Source organism: Hypomesus nipponensis, chromosome 23 (genome assembly GCF_054491055.1).
Source record: "Hypomesus nipponensis isolate SF chromosome 23, ASM5449105v1, whole genome shotgun sequence".
Lineage (NCBI taxonomy): Eukaryota > Metazoa > Chordata > Actinopteri > Osmeriformes > Osmeridae > Hypomesus > Hypomesus nipponensis.
In genome coordinates this window covers 8,686,729-8,707,017 of record NC_140383.1, presented here as the reverse complement: position 1 = coordinate 8,707,017, position 20,289 = coordinate 8,686,729, and the positions used below count along the sequence as shown (strand labels likewise).

At 46.7% G+C, this 20,289-nt stretch overlaps 1 protein-coding gene across 1 annotated transcript in view; it reads left to right on the top strand.

Moving 5' to 3' along the window:
* gli2a (GLI family zinc finger 2a) overlaps positions 1-20,289 on the top strand; it is a 58,327-nt gene that overhangs the window by 15,904 nt on the left and 22,134 nt on the right. Inside the window, exon 3 of the mRNA XM_084689532.1 lies at positions 16,201-16,306. Within this exon, the coding sequence (XP_084545658.1) occupies positions 16,201-16,306 (106 nt within the window). The remainder of the gene's footprint in view (positions 1-16,200; positions 16,307-20,289) is intronic.

The window sequence follows — 20,289 nt, the reverse complement described above, 5'->3', positions numbered from 1 at the left end:
TGCGCTTTGGGCAACGTCTGCACACATAAATCTCTCCTTACCAGAGGCGTCCACGCACAGGGTCCAAAGACAACAAGTTACATTCCTCTCCATTTACAAGCACAAGACGAGTTAGGAGCAGCAATATATGGATGTTTTAGGGGATTAACCAACACCCCCCCCCCCCCACTCCTGCTATCTTCTCCTCTCTTTCCTTCTTCTGCTTCCTTTTTAAAACCATGCCATTCCCAGCATGCCCTGTTTAATCCATGCCTCCTCCTCAGAGACGTTTCCTTCCTGTTTCAAATCTGTCTTCCCAGCCTGCCCTGCTGTCCTCCCGTCTTCTCCCAGGTGCCCCCTCGGATGACCCCAGCCTCCTTCCCCTTCCTCACGCCACACTCACAAACACATACACACACACACACTTATTCCACTGCCTGACGTCTTGGTTCCTTCTTCTGTCTGCCAGTGTAGCCTTTACACTCACAGTTGAAGTAAACCAAAATAAACTTTGGAGAAGTTAAACACGTTAAAACAAAATGTGCAGGACTTGTAAACATTGACGGGAGGTGCTTACGTAAACAGGCCTGTTCCTGAGGGCTGCACGGAGTGGGAGGAAGGACAGTTTGTGGTCTGCTGTGCTCGCCCCACATCTCTCTCTCTCTCTCTCTCTATCTCTCTCTCTCTCTTTGAGTTTGCACACACACACACAGCTGTGGTCAGCGTGGGATAGACAGTCAGACCAGCGCAGCCAATCACAACTCCCAGCTCAGGAGAGTAAGAGGTCACAGAGGCATGACAAGAAGTGCATGTCTGGAGTCAGCCGTGCGTATGTTGGGGGTAGAAAAGGACAATATACAGATGAAAAGACCTGCATGTCTGTGAGCAAAAGTCTGAGCCATTCTGGTTGGAAGAGATACGATCCATTTATGAAGTGTGAGTCACCTGAGGTCATTACATCCTCAACGGTTCCGTAATGACTCATTTGTCACTCAGCCTGAGAAGAGAAGACACTGGACAATAGCCTTCCCAGAATGGGAGCCTATTGTAACTGTGTTGTTGCAGCTCTATTAAGCTCACAGACGAAATAGATTTCCGCTGACTCTCGGATTATTCCTGGGGGAAGGTTGACCTGTGGATAATTACAGATCTAAGGTTACAGAGCTGGCTCTGTGGGGCATCAATTTTGAGCCATTAGCAATTAGCATTATTATTTAGAGCTTTGGGACAAAGTAACACACAATGCTCTTAATCATCACCTGCACCTGTGCACAGTTAACTAGAAGGTAGGAAGACGCCTGGAAAAAACGGAAACCCAAACCCTTCAAAGGCTCAACATTGTTTGCAGGCACCTTCGTCGGACGCTTCGGTCGGCCCGCCAGTAGCTCGGTTCTTTGAGGAGGCGTACAGATTCCATAAACGTTTTCGAGAATCGCAACGTGGCCAGTATTTTTGTGGTTGGGTCCTTAGCAGGATGAATCCTGTCTGAGACACACGAGGGGGAATGTCCCTGACACCTGCTGTCGCAGGCGAGACTGGCCCAGCTCCAGGGACAGGACGCAGACGAGCTACAGTAAACGGTTCGAACAGCAAAATAAGCAGACAGGGCTGCCTGTGTAAATGCTGAGGGCCCAGGGATAACAAACACACCGGCCTACGACTCCTGGATCAGAAGCAGATCTGGCTGAACCAGGGGCCACAAGGGAGTAGTCCACCCAGCAGCACTGAACCGACCAGCCCATCAGCCTAACTTAGCCTAGCCCTAGCCCAATCCCTGTGTCTTTACTGGTAGGCTACACTGGAAATCATGCTGTTTAGCTGTGTCTGGTATGGGAGACTTGTTTTGGTGCTCTAATGCTTTAGAGCCTTCTCTCCTTACTGAGAATTAGAGTTGTTCTGAGCCTAAATCTGAGGGCATATTTATACCCTGTAATCACAGCATAGCCAAAAAGACCAACGTTGGCTCAATGTATGGTTGCCATGGTCACCAAAAAAAACAAGGACAACAGGCTGCCAAATGGAAAACGTGTTTGTCTATGTGTGTCACGTACATCAGGCAACTCTGAGAAATGTCGTAGGAGTAACGTGGAGATAGACATAGTCATTTTCGTTAGAGCCGGTGGAGATGAAAAGATACAATGATGGTGTGATATACTTGTCTTGGCAATTATGGATATTCCTCAAGATAGAATCCCCTCATTTTCAATGATGGAACGTGTTTTATATGCTAAACATTATCTTTATTTCAACTTATCTTCAAGCTGTGCACTGTTGCTAAAAACCAGTTCATATAGTAGGCAGCACAGATCAGTTGAACCAGAGCCTAAATTCAACCAGATGAAATCAGGAGAAGACATTATGACATTTGACCATATTCTGTTATATGAATGAAGGGCCTCTGTCAGTAAGCCAGTGTTGTGGGCTAGGTGAATTCCCACAGTGGATGCTATGCATGTGCATACCTGGCTGGGGCTTCAAAGAGTTACAGGGTCATCCCTCTGCCAGAGCAGATGCAGACATGTTCGTCCTTCTCCCAAAACACGCATATAGGCACACACTTGTGCAATAACTCTCGGAAACGCATTCCCAGTCTCCTCAGCCTGACAGTTGAACATGGCCGTTATCTTATCTGGGATAGTGAGGATGGTATCAAACAGTCATGGTTAAGAGATGGTGTTCTCTGACATGTTGTGGCAGAGTGCCTCATTGTCTAGTCGTCAGGGGAACATCGGTACCAGCTACAGGCCGAGAATTACATGTATGAGCCTTTGTGTGATGAGGACGTTTGCATTTTTCATTTCATTTAATTAAAACGGGAATACAGGCTTAACACTTTTTGTAGTCGTTTTTTTTTACCCATGAGACACCACACATTGGCTCAGACCAATGAGTCAATTTGACATGTGCCTGTGCAGGAATGAGAATGTGTGTGTGTGTATATTCAGTACATTGATGTGAACCATGTACTGTACATTCTCAAAGTGTTAGCTTTGGCAGAGCGAGGTTGGAGATACTTAACAGTGAAAGGCTACGTAAATCCTCCTTATTCAACACAGTCCTATTCTCAGGAAGGATAACACTTGCCCTGAAATTCCCACGGCACCCAGAGAGAGAGGCCAAGCGAGAGTACCCAGCGAAAGTCAGGAGACTGTTTACTTTTCTAGATGCTTCCTTGTCTTCGCAAGAAAAACAGTCATCTGCCCTGAGAGTTTTTACTGTTTAATTTCTTCATTGTGTAGGATAACCCTTTAATTACCCCCAAGGAAGTTCCTTAAGCCTCTGTCAGCAGCACAACTGGTGGGCTTGACAAGACTCACTTTAAATGTCCTCCCATTCTTTATTTCACTTGCTCTTTCCCCCTGTTCATTTCCCCTGTTCATTAGCACTTGTGGGGTTTCTGGGCTCTGGCCAGTTAGTGCTGTGCTCCAGGTAATGTTTTCTTCCGTCTGCCAGGCCTCGCTCTGTTGGTGGAGACTCACAGTCTGGGCCTGGGGGGAGGAGGAGAGAGAGGGATGAACAGGCAGGCCAATAGCCAGGAGGAGCGAAGGGAAGACTGGCCAGACCATCTCTCCATTACTTCATTCATAAGACATTCACGTATACAGTGCAGTTGCTGACAACTCAGTTTGTATGGTTTCCAATTGAGACAAATGAAAGTGAAATACTTGCAATTATGCTTTCAACTCAAGAATGTGTAGAAAGCCTTACATGGGATGGGTTGTGTTGAGTTGTGTGTGAAAAACTTGCCGTCCATTGCCTATGAATGTTACCCTACATTAGTTGAAAGTGGCAAGAGTTTCCTATAGAAGTTACCTACTTTACAATATAAGTATGATGATCCCTGAAGGCCTGGCATTTTGTTGAATTAGGTCATTCAGAACTCTACACTGTCAAGCCCATTTGTTACTGTCTTCGTGCCAAAAAGGTCTAACACAGATCTCTTTGATACACCGTCTTATAGTGTTGTCAAAAGTCAAATTTAGAGCATGTCAGAGTCAGATAAACTGTGAGAATATCGTTTTTGCAGGTGTTCGTGTCTACCAGCTCTAGAGAAGTCGTTCTCATTTTCTAAATGGGGCCTTGTGAGCCTGTCTAGTCAGCCCCGTGTTCAGGAGAATTTGAGCAGGCAGCTTGTCAGACAAGGACAGACAGTAATTGGCTTAGAGCTCGCTAAGAAAACTTAGTTAGACAGATTAAATTGTATCAATACTAAACGTATGCATTTCCATTCGACACAACCACAATAACAATGTACATATCGACCCCAATTTGGGCATTTGTGCTAAATTGCTCCCGTAACCTCTCCTCTTTCATTGGTAAATGGTCTCTAAATGTTGTGTCGGTGTTGGTATTTTAGCTAAACTGTAACTCTTTTCACAAGCTGGCACATTTTTTTCCATCAGTCTTTTACCTCATAGTAAAGAAGCTGTTAGGGGAGAAGAAACTGTTCTGAAGTTTCAAGTTTTACACCAAATTTACTGAGCAGTATTTTCCCTCTTAAACACACTGATGGGAATGGCTCAGAATTAACCACCTTCAGTTTCCAACACAGCCTAAAGTACTAATATACAAGATGCTCGTTTTATCATGGTTTGCCGCACAGGTGTGCGCACTAAGCATCTTTGCACTAAGCATCTTTGTCGGAAAAGGTTCCAGTCACACTGATATGTGTGCCCCTCCCTTCCCTTCCCAAATCACATCCATGGGTTGTGGTTGAACGGCCTGCATGAGTGATCAACATAGATCGGGCAAAGAAAGCTCTTGAGTTTGGGCTGCAAGCTGTGTGAGGTACAGCACTCTTTTATTTCCCTATATTAGAAAAATAAGAATATAGCAACTGTTAAGGAAATGTAATATGTGCACGCAAGTGTGGTTTCTCAGATCAAGGTGTTTGGTACCCACAATCCACTTACAGTATGAGAGGCTCATTCATTCGTCTGTCCAGATTTCAGATGTGTCTGGGGTGCTTATTTTAAAGTATAGGGAGCCAGGAATAACATAGGGGCAGCATGAGGCAACCTCCACCATCACGAGGAACCAGCGTTGGCCCAGGAGACACATCTGCAGCACATGTGGATCTTCATCAAGGCTGTGCGGCGGCGATTGTTAAACTTCAATGTGCTTCCAGATTGGGGGGTTTCTTTGAGGGGAGAAGCAAATGCTTTTTAATCAGAGTCTTGGAAAAACAAGTGGTGTTGTGCATTAACCCTATTAAGATCGTCCCAGGCAACGCTGTCGAAGGACCAGATGTGTGTCTTCATTATGGATGGAGGCGTTCCTCAAGATCTTGTCATTGACTTTTAACATTGGATTTCTTCAGATTTAGTCCTGGGCAGAGTGTTGCGATGAATTCACTATGCTTTTGCCTGATAAATTATTTCACTTGCAGAGAACACTTGATCATTTATACTATAATTCCAGGAATGTATGTGTGTTACCGACTGCATCACAGGCACTGTGCACTAGTTGTTAAAATGTTAACAATGCTACCATACTAGAACAGGCTTGTGCATTGAAATACATACAGTACATAGTACAACCTATGTTGCCATTTTGACAAAATTGAAGAATGTTGGAAGCTTTCCCTTGGGATTTCTCTGTGGGCCCAGTTACACACTTCTCAGTTAAATTCATACAACTAAATCAAGTCAATCTAAAAGAACAAAATTGAATCAAGCCTACCTAAGGTTTTTGAAAGAACTGCCTTTTCTTTTTTCCGTTTCTGTTCTGCATCTCAGTAACGACAGCTGAAGTTGTGCTTCAGACTGGTGAGGTAGGGTTACACAGGACCCTGGTAAGGGACTTACAGCCTTAATCAGAACCTGAGTGCTGCATGTAGAAAGGCTTGATTGTATTGCTGTCATCACTATTCTTTTGATTGTGCCGTTTCCAAAGCAAAGTATGGAGTATTTTACAATTGGCATTAGTGGGAGATATAATTTTTCATCCTTGACATTTGTGTGTTTTGACAGATTCTATGAAACCATGATATGGTAAAGCAGACTACAGCAAATACACAAGGAAATGTAGTCCAGATGTAAAGAGAAATGCATACTATAGGTCCTACACAAATTCTTTGATCCACAGGATCCAAGCCAAAAAAGCTTGAACCTCGAACACATACCCAAACTTTTCATTCTTCCAGGAGTAATTTCTCCTGTCATTAATGGAGTGATTACTAAATGAAGGTGCCGGCCTGTATTTGATGTGGTAATGACCCTCACTTTCAGCTGTGACAGCCTCCATTGAATACGCTCTCTGTCAGTCGCTGACCCTTTACCACAGCCTCCACATGCTTCATCCTGTCCAGTCTGGGGGACGAGGTTATGAAGACAGACTTTAACTTCACCATCTCAATCCACCCTTTCAGTCGTCCACAATATCGACTCCCTTTGGCCGTCTTCTAAAACAGCTCACCAACCTGTCTGAGCAGAGTGGCACACTGCAAGCTGCAAACAAGCGCACCCTCGGAATCCTAATACTACGCATGTTGTCCTTTTAAACAGATGAAACAGGCAGGGAATGGTACTGGGTCAGAGTACAGGACTGTAGAGGTGATTCGGGCAGGAGATGTAAGTGTGTGTGTGTGTGTGGCGGGGGGGGGGGGGGGGGTCAGGATAAAGAGAGGGTTCCAGACCCTTTTAGACTGTTTGCTCAGACTGTTGCCTGCTCCTCTCCATCCTCCTGCTCCTCAGCTTACACTTAGATCAATATAACACGATGTGGGGCCATTCTGGGGAGGAGGACGGAGGCATGCACTCCCTCGCTGTCTCACAATATTGACTATGGTGTTGAGAGGGATTAGAGGAGTGTGTGTGAACAAGCCGTAGTGGGGTCTTAATTGACTCCTGGGCGTGATTCCAAACACTCTAGAACCTCCAGTCTAGATCCTTCTGGAGGGCCCTTGGTGGACAATCCCATCAGAGAAGTGTAGATTTGCTTTGCAGATTTAACGTCAACTGCGCTCTAGAATGCTTTAAGAATGACTGTGTGCAAAGACACGCTGAAGGATGATAAAGTGCAAGTTGGATAGTGCACTTTTGCCCTTTCTTATTTGAAGAAAACACACTTTGTCCCAAAGTCCCCAAAAGACACGTCACCTCTGATCTTGCAGAGTCACACCAGTGAACCACAGAGGCAGCTCTAAAAATAACACAATGCATTGTCACTGGATGCAGTGACAAACGACTCTTTATCTTGAGCCTTGTTGTTGTAGCTGACTAACGTCCCAGCCACTCTTCTTCCTCTCTGGAGTCTGTTAAGGTCTCACCTGCCGGCTCGTCAACACAAAGATAGGGTTTTATCAAGTAAGAATCAACATGAGACTAAGAACTATATATATATATATATAATTTATTTTTTTGCTTTGCTTTGAACTAGACTGGACCGGTTGTTCTAAACAAGTTTAACAAAGTTACAAGAAGAAAGTGTATCTCCTTGATCCTTGTAAGGAAACTGACATGGCCTTCAACCCGCGGCCCTTCTAGTGTTCCAGTGCTCCTCAGTAGCTGTAGGTCTCACATCATTGCAAATCATTAATTAATGACATAATCCTCACACATGTCTGCTTGGTGGCCTTCCCAATCTTCTAAGTGTAGGCTAATGAAGACAGACATGTAGACTGACACGCTTCAACTTCTCCTTTCTTCCCCCCCTCCAGATCCCCCCCTTTAAATATTTTCACCTTTCTGCCAGTGTGTCAGTGAAGAATGCATCATGTGTTACTCATAACCCCCTGTTTATTTGACTTCCATACCTGCATCACCGCCAGGTAAACACTGACTGCTCCCCAGCTAAGCTGCTGCTAGATAGAGGCTGGCATGTGACCTGGGCAGGGAGGTACCCTACACTGGGGCACCAACAGTAACACGATGGAGACTTATGCCAATTGACTGAAGGCCCGTACAAACTGGCATTCATTTTCAACAGTTTAAATGGGCAAAAATATTGATGTTAAACCTGCAGTCATCCAAGAGGAAGCCTCTCTCTATGTCTGGAGAGCACATATTTTCCCAAATATTTTCTCACAGCGGATCATCAAACCACGCTAAGTACTTTTGTGTGCTCGGAGTGCTGTAGACAGTATATTAGAACTCTCTTAGTGTTTGGGGAAGAGGAGCACTTCTGCCTGAGGGTCCCTGTACTTACACACACTATTCCAGGAGAGACAACACAAAAAGGAGCCCGTTTGGCAGATCCTGAAGTTAGCCTTTGAATTCATGCCTTTGTTGACTCTGTGCCCTCCTCTTGTTTCCCCTCCCCCTGCCCCGCTCTTCCTTCACAACTCTCTCCACTCCTCCTTCACTCCAGCGTGAAAGCAAGACGGTTTGTTTATTTTTCTCTAACTGGAACAAGAAGATTGGGAGAGCATGGCCGCCATTTGATTTTGTGATTACTCACCGAACCCATCGAGAACACGACCATAGTACCCCCTCCCCACCCCCCCAGCCTCAGTCCTACCTAACAACCCCCAACCTTCAAACCATGTACCCCCTAACCCCTCCCTCTCACAACCTATGTACCTAGGTCAACCGGGGCTTCACAGACACAGCCTAGCTTGTAAACAGCTCCTCTGTCCACCAACCTAGTAAACACCCAACAGCAAGAATGCGCACCCATTGTCCAGGAAGAAAGAGAGGTCCTCTGTGTCCCTGCCCCCTCTCCTTGGTCCCCTTTCAGTGTCGGACTTCCATGCTGAGCTATTGGAAAATCCCCCGGTTTCTCCCCACCCCTGACTGCCTCCATATAAACCAACCCGGATGCTCTAATTAACAGCCTAATCTCCGCTGGGCCCTCCGAAAGAGAAAAAAGGGAGGGAGGAAAAAAAGGGAGAGTGAGAGAGACAGAGAGAGAGTGAGAGTGAAAGAGAGAGAGAGAGAGACAGAGAGTGAGAGTGAAAGAGAGGGAGAGAGAGAGAAAGAGAGGGAGAGAGAGAGAAAGAGAGAGAGAGAGAGAAAGAGAGAGAGACAGAGAGAGAGAGGGGGGGGGGAGGGAGGGGGAAGTCTCCCCACAATTCATTATCTACTGTATGTGGCTACAGGGCTTTGACACAGGCGGTGAGTTTGTGCAATAAAAGTGCTATGAAATAAAGGCCTGTCATAAATCATTCGAATGTCTCTGTGTTGGATGGATGTGTGGTCAACTCAGCTGCTGTAGGATTGGACAGTTTAGGGGTTACAACGTATATGTGACGTTGGTACATTACTTTTAAAGAGCTTTATTTACTACTTTTACTCAACTCAGAGCAATGGATGCATGCATCCACAGGGAATGTATTATTTTTGCAAAAATTGACAAATAATATAATCACATTATAACAATGAGTCAGTATTCAACTGCAAAGTTAGTCGAATCTTGAATGAACTTTTATTCGCAATTCAACTACATGAAATGTATCCTTTTCTCTGTGTACTTGGAAGGCATGATGACAGTGTGAAACAGAATGTTCAGAGATCCCAAAATAAGATGTGTGTAAGGGGATCCGCAGTCCGCTGCTGACGACCTGTCTGACTCGCCTGTAGAAAAGCACCTGAGAACAAACCAATCACACAGAGACTCTCCAAGCCTGTGCAGCTGTTCCTCATTAGTGATTTTAAAACAAATTCCCAGAGTGAGATAGTTTTCCAGCTGAATTCCCTGGAGTGAGGGGCCAGACTGCAGGGAGGGAAGTTGGATCTTTGTGTTCTGTTTGAGCGGACCGGTATTATCTCATCGTGATAGATGAATTAGACAGAGGCAGAGACAGTTATGGAGCAAAGCTGTTGTGGATGTTTGGAAGTGGCAATGTAAAGTCCATCAACCTTTGTAATGCTGTGAAATGAGTAGGCAGACATTGCCCAGCAGAATACAAAGTTGGCACTCCTGATAGTCTCCAAACTTTCAAGTGATATACACAGAAAATTCTGGAACTTTCCCTAGAATGTTTTCCTTGAGTGCTTTAGTTTCAAAATAGACTTCTGGGTTGACATTAGACTGTACCTTTATTGTTCAGACACAAAAAATGTGTATTGTTTCGTAAATAGAGTTCACATTTACAGACCCTGCATGGCAGTTTGATAGAGTCCAGGGCAGTCTTGTCCCTGAGACACTCTCCAGCCCTGAGATAGTAAGAGCCCCAGTTTGCAGGCTTCCCGGGGGGGGGGGGGGGGGGAGAGAAAGGGGGGGGCTAACCCCAGGGTGACCCCCAGCAAAGACTAGTTTCAGATTGATGTGCACGGGCCCTGCTCCCACGCATTTGCAGTTGAGGATACTTCCTTTACTCCCTGCCCCCCCCCCCTTCCTTTCCCCTTTAAATAAGACTCTTTCAGTGAAGTGGGGGGTGGAGGTTGCTGAGTTAGCGCTGACTATGCCGTCATCAGGCCGTGAGGCTGCTCATTGTGCTGAGGGCTGGCAGCTTGTCTATCAGCTGTGACTCAAGGGTTAGAGGCCATGCACTAGACGGAGCCTGGGTGCTGTGTTGAGTTCCCGCAGTTTGAAGCTAAGAACAATTTGACTCTGTCGGTACATTATCAAAGACCTTCAGCAAAGCTCATCGTGATAGAAGTACACAGACACATGGTCAAACTACCACCCGAAACATCACTAGTCATAGTTATTATATATAGAATAGGCCTTGCTTCACTTACGTGAACCTAATTCCCCTGACTAATTTCCTAGTCTGCTTACCATTATCTCTTCTGTTGTGATAATGGCCTTTGTGCTCTGTGAGGTAATGACTTAATCTGGCCCACACCTGTGTGTTAAGCAGGGTTGTTGGGAGAGCAGGTGATAAATCAGACCGTTGTCAGGTAGCTGATTATCCTGACGGCTCATCAGTCTTACAGAGACCCTCAGCCCCCTCACTCTGGGCTGGCTAACCCTGAGGCTGACCCGCGCTACGCTAACAGCATGCTAACAGCACCGCTAGCTACATCCACTACCCCACGGATCCCCCCGAAGCTGTAAACGCCCGCATCAGAGCCGCTCAACTCCTGCGCCCGGTCCAGCTCTCAGCTGGGTGATGCATGGTGGTCGTTAGCCCCAGATCCCCAGACATGTCTGGCCTGCGCTGATAGCTATACTCCCCCTACGACCAAGTCCCCTGGCCCCCTACCCTCAACACACTATCCACCGCTAGCTCTCTGTGGTGTTAAAGAGGTGAGGTCCGAGGACCACGGAGGCCTATGGACAATTAGCAGAGCCAGTCCGGCACCTTCCGTCAAGGTGATGCATCATGTGGATGCTGGTTTGGGGGTCGATCGGGAGCAGTGATTGGGTGAGAGCGGCCTGCTGTTTGACTGTGACGGATCACAGCAGAGAGAAGCCAGCTGGGTTCGGCTCTGTAAACATGCACAGGAAAGGCACTTGAGCCCACTACACTACGCCTGATGGAGATTGTACACATCTGCGGGTGCCCATGGTAACGGGATGTAAACACAGCCTGGGCCTTAACGGCCAGTACTCACACATGCAGTACACACACGGCTCACACACACACAGTGGAGTACACACTCCCACTGTCTATTCACAACGCACATCCAATCAATTAGACAAAGCATTTTATGCTCAGTTTAGAAATACTCATGTCTGATGTTCTGTCCACTTACCCTTGTCCTTAACCTCAGTTAGCACCATCCCGAGAATCTTGCGTAGGAGTTGCTATAACACACATTCTAGAAGGCTGATCTCAAAGACAGGACTCAACATGGTTTCACTTCAGCTCCCTCCCCTCTTTATGACTAAGTCAGCTAACTGTATTGTGTGGATGTGTGCCAGTCTACAACTGGAGCCTAATGGACATTGTTCCATTTCAGTATAAACATCTCATTTCCTAATGTACTATAAAAGGTTGCAGGACTTTAAAGTGAGACCATACCCACCACTTCACAGAGCTCACTCAAAAGAGCCCCCCAAAAAACAATGTTTCCATTTTAATGGGGATTTCAGAACACTTTTTCAGTCTTGTAGACGTTACGTACAAATAGAGATTATATGTGCCTTAATGAATTTCCTTTCTACAAGTCAAGTGTTGGGCTGGAGACCCTGACCTAATCCACTTACCTTCTGCCCAAAATCCCCGCTATCAATAAAAAGGGTGTCATTTTACAGCCCCGAGGGGTGTTGAGATGCAAGAGTGACTGTATTAATGCCTCCTTTCAGAAGTGATGGTGGTTTCGTGCTCGGCTGTAAGCCCCTAATCCTGCCGTCGCCAGGGCTAACCCTCAAACTGGGAAGGAACCAGCAGCCCTGGGCAGCCTAGACCTGCAGAGTTCACCTATGTGGAGCGCTGGTGAAGTGTCAGACTAAACACACAGAGACATTAACCTAGTCCACAAGGCAGACTGGAGAGACAGTGTGGATACGGAGGACTAGGAAAAGGCCTGTTTTGATCGGGCTGGTAACAAGTTGCAGGCCACCAAGGAGCTTCTAGTAACACAACCGTTTCTGGGCTGTTGCTTCTCAAAGTGCAGTGGAGGACGACAGGGACGTGTGTGTGTGTGTGTGTAGCTGTTGGCATGGCGCTGTGTAGTTAGGACCCCATCCAGCTTATTCTGCTGGAATTTCCTGTCTGAGTCTCCCTCCCCCCTCTCCTCCTCCTCTCCCCCCTCACCCCTCTTGGAGTGAGAGAGAAAAAAGCTGCTTTAATTACCCTGCCCAGGCCTGGCCTCTCAGGATATTGTTATTATCACAGAGTGCTTCCTCAGAGGATGAGCCCCCGCTCTGCTCTCCTCTTCAGCCTGGCCCTGATCTCAGGCTTCGTTTGGACAGGCTCTGTGTCTCCCCCATCCGTCGCTCCGCAGAGCTCGCTTTGAACCTGTCCGTGCCCTGTGTTAATGTCTAACACCTGGCATTGTCTTAAGAGGTAGATCAAACCGGGCTTAAGACCCAAACAAGAAAGAGTAGATGGTTGGTTCTCACAGGTCTCTGACAGGATGTTTGGATCATCTCAGGCCTTATTATGGGGGTTAGGAGCAATAATATTTGTCGAGAAATCTCCAGCCAATGTCTTATGATGGAACTTAAGAGAACTCCAGGAGCCCCCAGATATGTCCGTGAACACAAACAAGCACCAGCACTGTGGAAAGGCACATTCCTCTGCAGTGGATCAAGCCGGGTGATCGGTATGGAGATAAAAGTGCAGCAGAAGCCTGCACGGTCCCAGGTTTACCTAAACTGAGAAAAAGATGGACATGCTCAAGGTTGTCAACATTGCAGATCTAAAAACCTGGCGAAATATTCAGCAGGAGCCACAAGTGTTATCAGTAGGATATAGCTATGCTGTGCAGCATGACCACAACAACAAATATTGTTGAAATTCAACCGTGACCGGTGTGTAGTGCTATGTGCTCTTCTGGCAGATGTGAGTATAGGTGTCAGCGCTCCTAAGACGGATGAATGTGTTAAGCCAAGGGCGGGCGTATGTCTGTGTTGCTGCGCTGCTAGGATCCCAGTATACCAGGTAAAGGTCCCAGTGGAGTCCCCCAGGTACCTGCCTAGTGTTGTCCTGCTAGCCCAGGAAACAATGCATCTGTCTGGGTGATGAAGCGTCTGTTCAGCCTGTCCCCACCTCCAGCTCCAGGAGCTCAGCACCAGGATGTCTCTACTGGGATGCCCCCCTCCCCCCCCCCCTAGTGTTTTGGTGTGTGCGTGCGTGTGTACAATCCTCCTCAAACATGACTTTCAAGACTGTCCCAGTCTTCTTGGTCATCATCTACCCCGCCAGGCTCACTGGTCCACTGACATCTCCTCGACCCATGCCCACCTCACCCTTCTGCTCCCCTCTCCCCTCCCGGCCCTCTCTTAAACCCTCAATCTCCCCCCCAGAGATGTGCCGTGCACTCACAGAGCGAAGAGGGGGCACGTTTGAATAGGGCTAGCTCCTCTGCCCAAACTCATTCCCCATTACTTATTTTTACTGGGAGCCTCTTTCACTTTGTGGCATACAACTTGACTCCTAAGTGTTCCTCTGTCTCACACAATGAGAGGGAGGCCTGTTGGCCGGCATCCAGCCACAGGGCTTCACAGAAACATGAGGCCCTTTTGGACATCGAGAGGCGGAGAGCGGCATTTTCACTTATACCGATGCGTTGTGGTGATTTCTCCCTCTTCTCGTGTTTTTGCCGCCGCGCAACTCGCCTGTCAGGTGTGTTTTATACATCATGTCGTCAACGGCTGAAACAGAGAACAGATGTAGCCGTTTTCTTTGATGGATAATAGTCAGCTGGTAAACAAATTCCTTGCAAGTCAACTGTCATTTAGTTAAAAACACCGGTACCGGTCAGGGAATTTCAAACAATCGACCTATTTTCCTGTTAACCAATTGCCACATTCTAGAAGGCTTAGAGGAAGGTCCAATTCAACAGAAGCAATCTTTCCAACAATAGGCTCAATCAGGGATAAGTGCCTGTAATGTCTGGCTTTGTGTCTGCCATAAGCCCCAAAAATAACACCTCACATTTGCCTTTAGGCAAAGAATTGTATTACCATTTTAAAGTTTTCATAGCTATGGTTTCAGCAGTCTCTGTGCTGTGATGAAGCTGAAGTGTATGTCAAACACAGAAGAGAGAAACACGTTTTTAGAAAGCGGTTCAGTACCATGATTTCAAACACACCACAACCCAGGATTATGTCTTTGTACTGGGCCCAGCTCTCTGGCAGCTGTCAGTCCAAACCTCAGTCCCAGCTGCCATCCATTCCTGGTATGTAGGTCCACTGTAGCCTCGGCTTGGCACCCCAACACCCTGCACCCCAGACTTCCCTCCCAAGCAGTGCCCTCTACCACTCCCCCAAGTCCCACAGGTCCTCTCAATCAAAGATAATGATCTGATCCCCCCCCCCCCCCTGACCCCCCCTGCCCTTTAACCCTGGTGGTCTCTGCTAACTCACTGATGCATATGATGCACAAAGAATTTAAATATAACACCAGGGATCAACTGATCACCCCCCCCCCCAACTCTCTCTCTCTTTCTTACTTTCAATTTATCTTTTACTTTCGTACTTTTTTCTCTTTCTGCCGCTCTACCGTTCTCTCGCACTCTTTCTATCTCTCTCTGTCACCGCCCCTTTCCCTTTCTCTGTCATTCTCTTTTGCGTCGCGGCAGTGCACAAACATACTAGGCTGAGCTATACAAAAGAGACCCTGGGTGACCCTGTAGTTTATGGAGTCAATCAGGGCTATTGTTTGGATTTAGCTGAGTAACCTCTTTGATTTTTGTTTTTTTTTGTGATGCACATATTTTAAAAGGAGGATTTTCAAACGAGGAACTGAATCAAAAGTTTGGAGATCTCTCCGTAACTTTATAAAGAGCCCAAAACGTTTTTGTGTAATCCCCGTAACAAGTCAAGTTCTGTGTAGTTCTTTAACTACTTTTACCCTAGGCCATCAACTTTTTACTGCAGGAAATTGTTGATTTGTGAATGTTTTGCGTCTCACATAAAAAACACAATCATCACATTACATTCTGTTGCCCCTATTAGAGATGGCAGGTTAATAATGGCCCCACACCAGACAGACTGGAAGGCCCCAATTACTGCAGAATTATGGGAACTGTAAATGGTCCAGTTTCACCCCATGTTGTGTGTGCATGTGTGTGTGTGTGTGTGTGTGTGTGTTTGTGTGTGTGTGTGTGTGTGTGTGTGTGTGTGTGATGGGCCACTTCATTGCTAGAGTCAGTCAAGCCTCATACTTCTTGGCTGATTCACTTCTCTCAGAGTACAGCTGTTGACCTTCTCCCCAGGCACTGACTGAGCTAAAACTGTGCAGCCTTTAACAGTTTGGTTGCATGCTCATGCTAAGATTTCCAGAGTGGTTATTGGATATCTCCGTCCGTACTGAGGAAGTGGTTCACTCCTTTTTCATGAAGTTATTCCATGCTTGTGTTGGGACAGTAGTATTTCTTTCTTGTGGTTTCTCCCAACCACCACTATAGCCCCCACCCCCACCCCCCAACACACACACACACACCGCCTCACTCTCCCCAGTTCAAAGGCTGCAGGTCTTTGTCAAAGGCTCAGTGAGATCTCTCTCATGTCAGAGATGTAGGATTCCTCAGGATGACTTTGATTATTTATTTATCCCTCTTGGCCTGTGTGATAGTGCCAATATTTGACACAAAACTGCGTAGCCAGCTCTGAGATTCATGTCCTTTGTATTGTAGCTTTTTTCTGCCTTTGAAATATCCTGTTTGAAAGTTGTGTTTGAAGTCTCTTCCTTCCTCACTCTTCCTCTCCTTCCTACGTCAGGTACCCACCACCTCTTCCCCACCTTCCACACGCCCATCCCAATCGACATGCGGCACCACGAGGGGCGGTACCATTATGAGCCACACCCCCTGCACGCCATGCACGGGTAAGCATTCCTTGCTTAAGTAATTAGGGGCTGATGTTTGGGAGTCCCAAAGTAAGGTTATGGTTTTGTTGAACACTGACTTCCTTCATCACTGTGAAGGGAGAGAAATATGCCTAGCTTTAAGAAAGCCATGGGATGTATGTATATATTCCTTTTTTGACAATCTAGAATATTTGCCTTTCGTAATTTCAATTTGTGGCACAGGATGAGTATGTGATCCTAATACTCTAGCTACGAGTTCCAAGGCCTGTATCCACCCTGTTGAACTGTATTTGAGCTAACTCCCACCTCTCACCAGCTCCAGCAAGGGAGAGAAGCTTCTAGTTTTCTCACGCTGAGAGAGAGAGAGAGAGAGAGAGAGAGAGAGAGAGAGAGAGAGAGAGAGAGAGAGAGAGAGAGAGAGAGCCAGCTCCCTATCAAAGACAGATGAGACTGGGGAGAGGGGAGTAGAAAGGAGCCAGGGTAGCACTGCTACAACAGAATGTTAACATTTCCTCTCGTGCCTCTCCTCCTTGCTGACGGTGTAGGACTTGGATGGCTTTGCGATGCTAGCATGATGCTAGCACGGTCCAGAGAGTTAGGGAGTTTTGCCAGGACACGTCTTCTTCCTATTCCACAGAGATTGGATTCCTCATGCACAGATATGTGTATGACAAATATATTTCAAGCTTATCTCCCTTACAGGATGGATGTTGTCTCTGGCAACCTTTAATAAACATCAGACATAAGACAACACATACTGTGTAAAGTCATTTCTGAACACACACACACACACAAATCCATGATTCGATTCCTTCATGTGACACAGACAAAAAAACAGTTTGTACATAGAAAATTAATAAAACAGGGACACTTTTTAATCACCACACGTTTGTGTGTCTCTGTCTTGTGCAAATTAGTCCATGACACATTTGCTTGCTCACAGTCTTCGATTTGGTGTTGCTAGAAGTTAGGCCTCTTTAACAATGCTGTACCACTGCTTATCTTCAAAGCCTCAAATAGGGAGGTAGGAGTAAAATCAATAGGTCTCTGGCAATACTGTGGTACATTTAAATTCACAGATGTGATAGTGATACATACTTTGTGGCAAAGCCATTCATCACCAGCCAGACCAGGGAGGAGGAGAGAAAACACTGTCCGCACGCTGGCTCTCTGATTAATGTGATGTGGTCTTGACAGTGTACCCCTAATTCATCAAGACCCTGATCTCGACGTCTTTCCCTGTGCCTGCGCCAAATTCAACTAATTACCGGTGCGTTATTCTACAAATGAAGTAGGGGGTGTCTGCGCCCGCTGTCACCGTTTTGTTACCTTGTCCCAGCGGAGTGTCAGGGGTTTCTGTCCTGTCTGCCTGAATGTGGCGTCTCCTCACTGGGCCCCTTCATCACTGTTTGCGTCGTCCGTAATGAGAAGGTAGTTCCTTCTGTCAGGGCTGTCATAGAGAGAGCTATCAGACTGCTCCCGATCCCTGTCTTGTTCTAGTCAGGTAGGCGCTGCGTCTTTAATACCTGCCTGACATGGAAGCCTCCGGAAGATGGAAGGGCTTCTTTTGTGGTTCTCCTTCGAACTGAAGGCAGCTTCCACCGTCTTTTGATCCATCCGGCGTGGACGTTCAGACTCCTGTGCGGTGGCCCTGCCCGTGTAACTTCTGGGCCGCTTTGCGGTGCTGAGTCGTGGACTGGCACCTCCTTTGTGAAACAGCACAGGAGCCTCTCTCGAGGCAGTGCTGGAGTGGAGCGCGCTGCAGATTGTGGCTGGCGGGCATCCGCTGTGTGAGCCCACGAGTCAGGGAAGCGGGCCTCTGCCAACATGGTTGAGGGGGTAATTAGTATCCAAAATCCAGTCTTTCCGTTTCCAGGGAATCGACGACAACACAAGGGATGAGGAAAACAGATCTGCACACTCATTCCAGGATTGGTATTTATGGTTTTCGGGAAGCAGTTGGGGGGGGGGGGGAAATTGCAGCATTGAAATCTGAAATGTACCCAAGGTTTTCGTGTGGCTGGACTGCGGCCTGCACCGCCCCGGCACACAAACAGATGCGGTCCAGCTCACCAGTCAGTCAGTCGCTTCAAGACTGAACATGGAATGTGTTAATTAAATGGGCTTTCCAGATCAACGATTTGTGTTTTCTGTCTTTGTTTGGTGTGGTTGTTCGTAGGAAGGAGTGGAGCTGGTTCCTGAGCGTGCTGATTGGCTGTCAGTGTGTTGACACTGTTTTCTTACCATGTTAGTTTTAGCCATCTCCGACCCAATGGGATTTTGACTGTGCTCGTGATATACTGTGAGGAATGCATTCATGAAAGAACAGTAGCAGCTATCAATCACACACCGCTGAAAATCAATAGAGGAAAACGGGTGGTGATTTAGCTCAAGCTCTAAACATGATTTAGCGATGCTTGAACATCTGATTTCGGTGTTGAGGCAGGATTATAGATAATTGCCTTCCATGCAGGCCCCATACCTCATTAGATTTCTTACTCCAACTGTACTGTATGTTTCTAGGTCATCCCTTTGTCCGACACCGAAGCCTCTCTTTAAGGAGTACTACATCAAGCTACGGTCCAAATCTTCGGCATCCTTATGAAGGGCCCAAAAACAACTATGTTAGTAGCCGCCCGCAGCCCCTGTGGGGTACGGGGTGATTTATCTCAATCGGCTTAGCTGCCCAGAAGTACAGATGAGAGCGCGTCACGTCATCATTCATCTACTGAGCCAGTAGGGAACATGCCGGAGAGGCAAATACTGACTTGTTGGCAGGTCAGGCAGGGACTAATGCAGGCAGGGAAAGTAGACAGACAGACCATGCCGAGCTGACACGGGAGCTTATACTTCCAGAAAATCCAGGCATGGAGATGTGATACAAGGGAAGGTTTCTTTAGTCCGGGGGGGAAGTACAGTCATTTAACTGGGCTTAGAAATGTCCCCACTCTAGCTGTCATTCTGGATGCACGCAGCTATGCCCTCACTCATTTCCTTTCATTTGATCCGAACATGCAACACCTTGTCCGGATCACACGCGAGAGATTCAACAATGAGATGACAGGGAGAGGGCACCTGTGTAATCACACTGTGACGCAAACAACAATTTCCCCAAAGTGGAAATGTGTCGTGTTTGGTGGGACGGGCACAATCACTCTCTCTCCCTCTGCCGACACGGCGACGGCACGAGAGGGTCTTGTCTGTTTGTCTCGGTCCAGCTCCTCATCTTACCTAAGCAGAGCCACCCATACTGCTATGATGGAGCTGTGTTTAAATGACAGGCCCAGGTGAACGTCAGCGCCCCGTCTCCCAGACTCGCATTCATCCTCTGTGACTAAGGAACTTGAGGAAAAAACAGTTCAAGTAACGTCTTGTCAGAAAGAGGGCGGATCGACATGGCTTCAATAATAGTAGCTGTCAGAGAGGTCTAGTATTTGTAGCCTCCTGACAGGTAAGGTAGTAAATTTTACCTTATTATCAGAGACTCAAACACGCAGCAGGCAGTTAACGTGATTTACTGTGGACACAGTATGTGTTGACATTCTGTGCTGTAGCCGAAGAGACAAATATTTTTGGTTGTAAGGGATGAAAGGCCCTTCCACAAACACAGCATTTTGCTGTTGGGAGCTTTGTTGTGAAAGTATGAAATTCAGGTAGTTCTCAAAGAGATATTATCTCACATCCCCTTTTAAACTGTTAACAGAAAATGGGAATATAACAAATATATGATAGTAAAGACGAAATGTGTTTCTACCAATAGTTGTTAGTTTTACTGTTCAACTTCAATATGAGGTAGGGAAGGGGGCCAGAGCAGTAAAAAAATATGGCAGTATTCCCAGCAACCACTACTGGGACACTCAGAGTTTCAATTAAGCTTAGTGACTTTTGCAACTTTTGACTATATTGCAAATAGTTGAGAGGGGTCCAAATCCACTGTGAAAACACAACTCAACATAAGCCTCCTGACAGCTGTGTTGATAGACAACTTTTTTTAGCGTTCT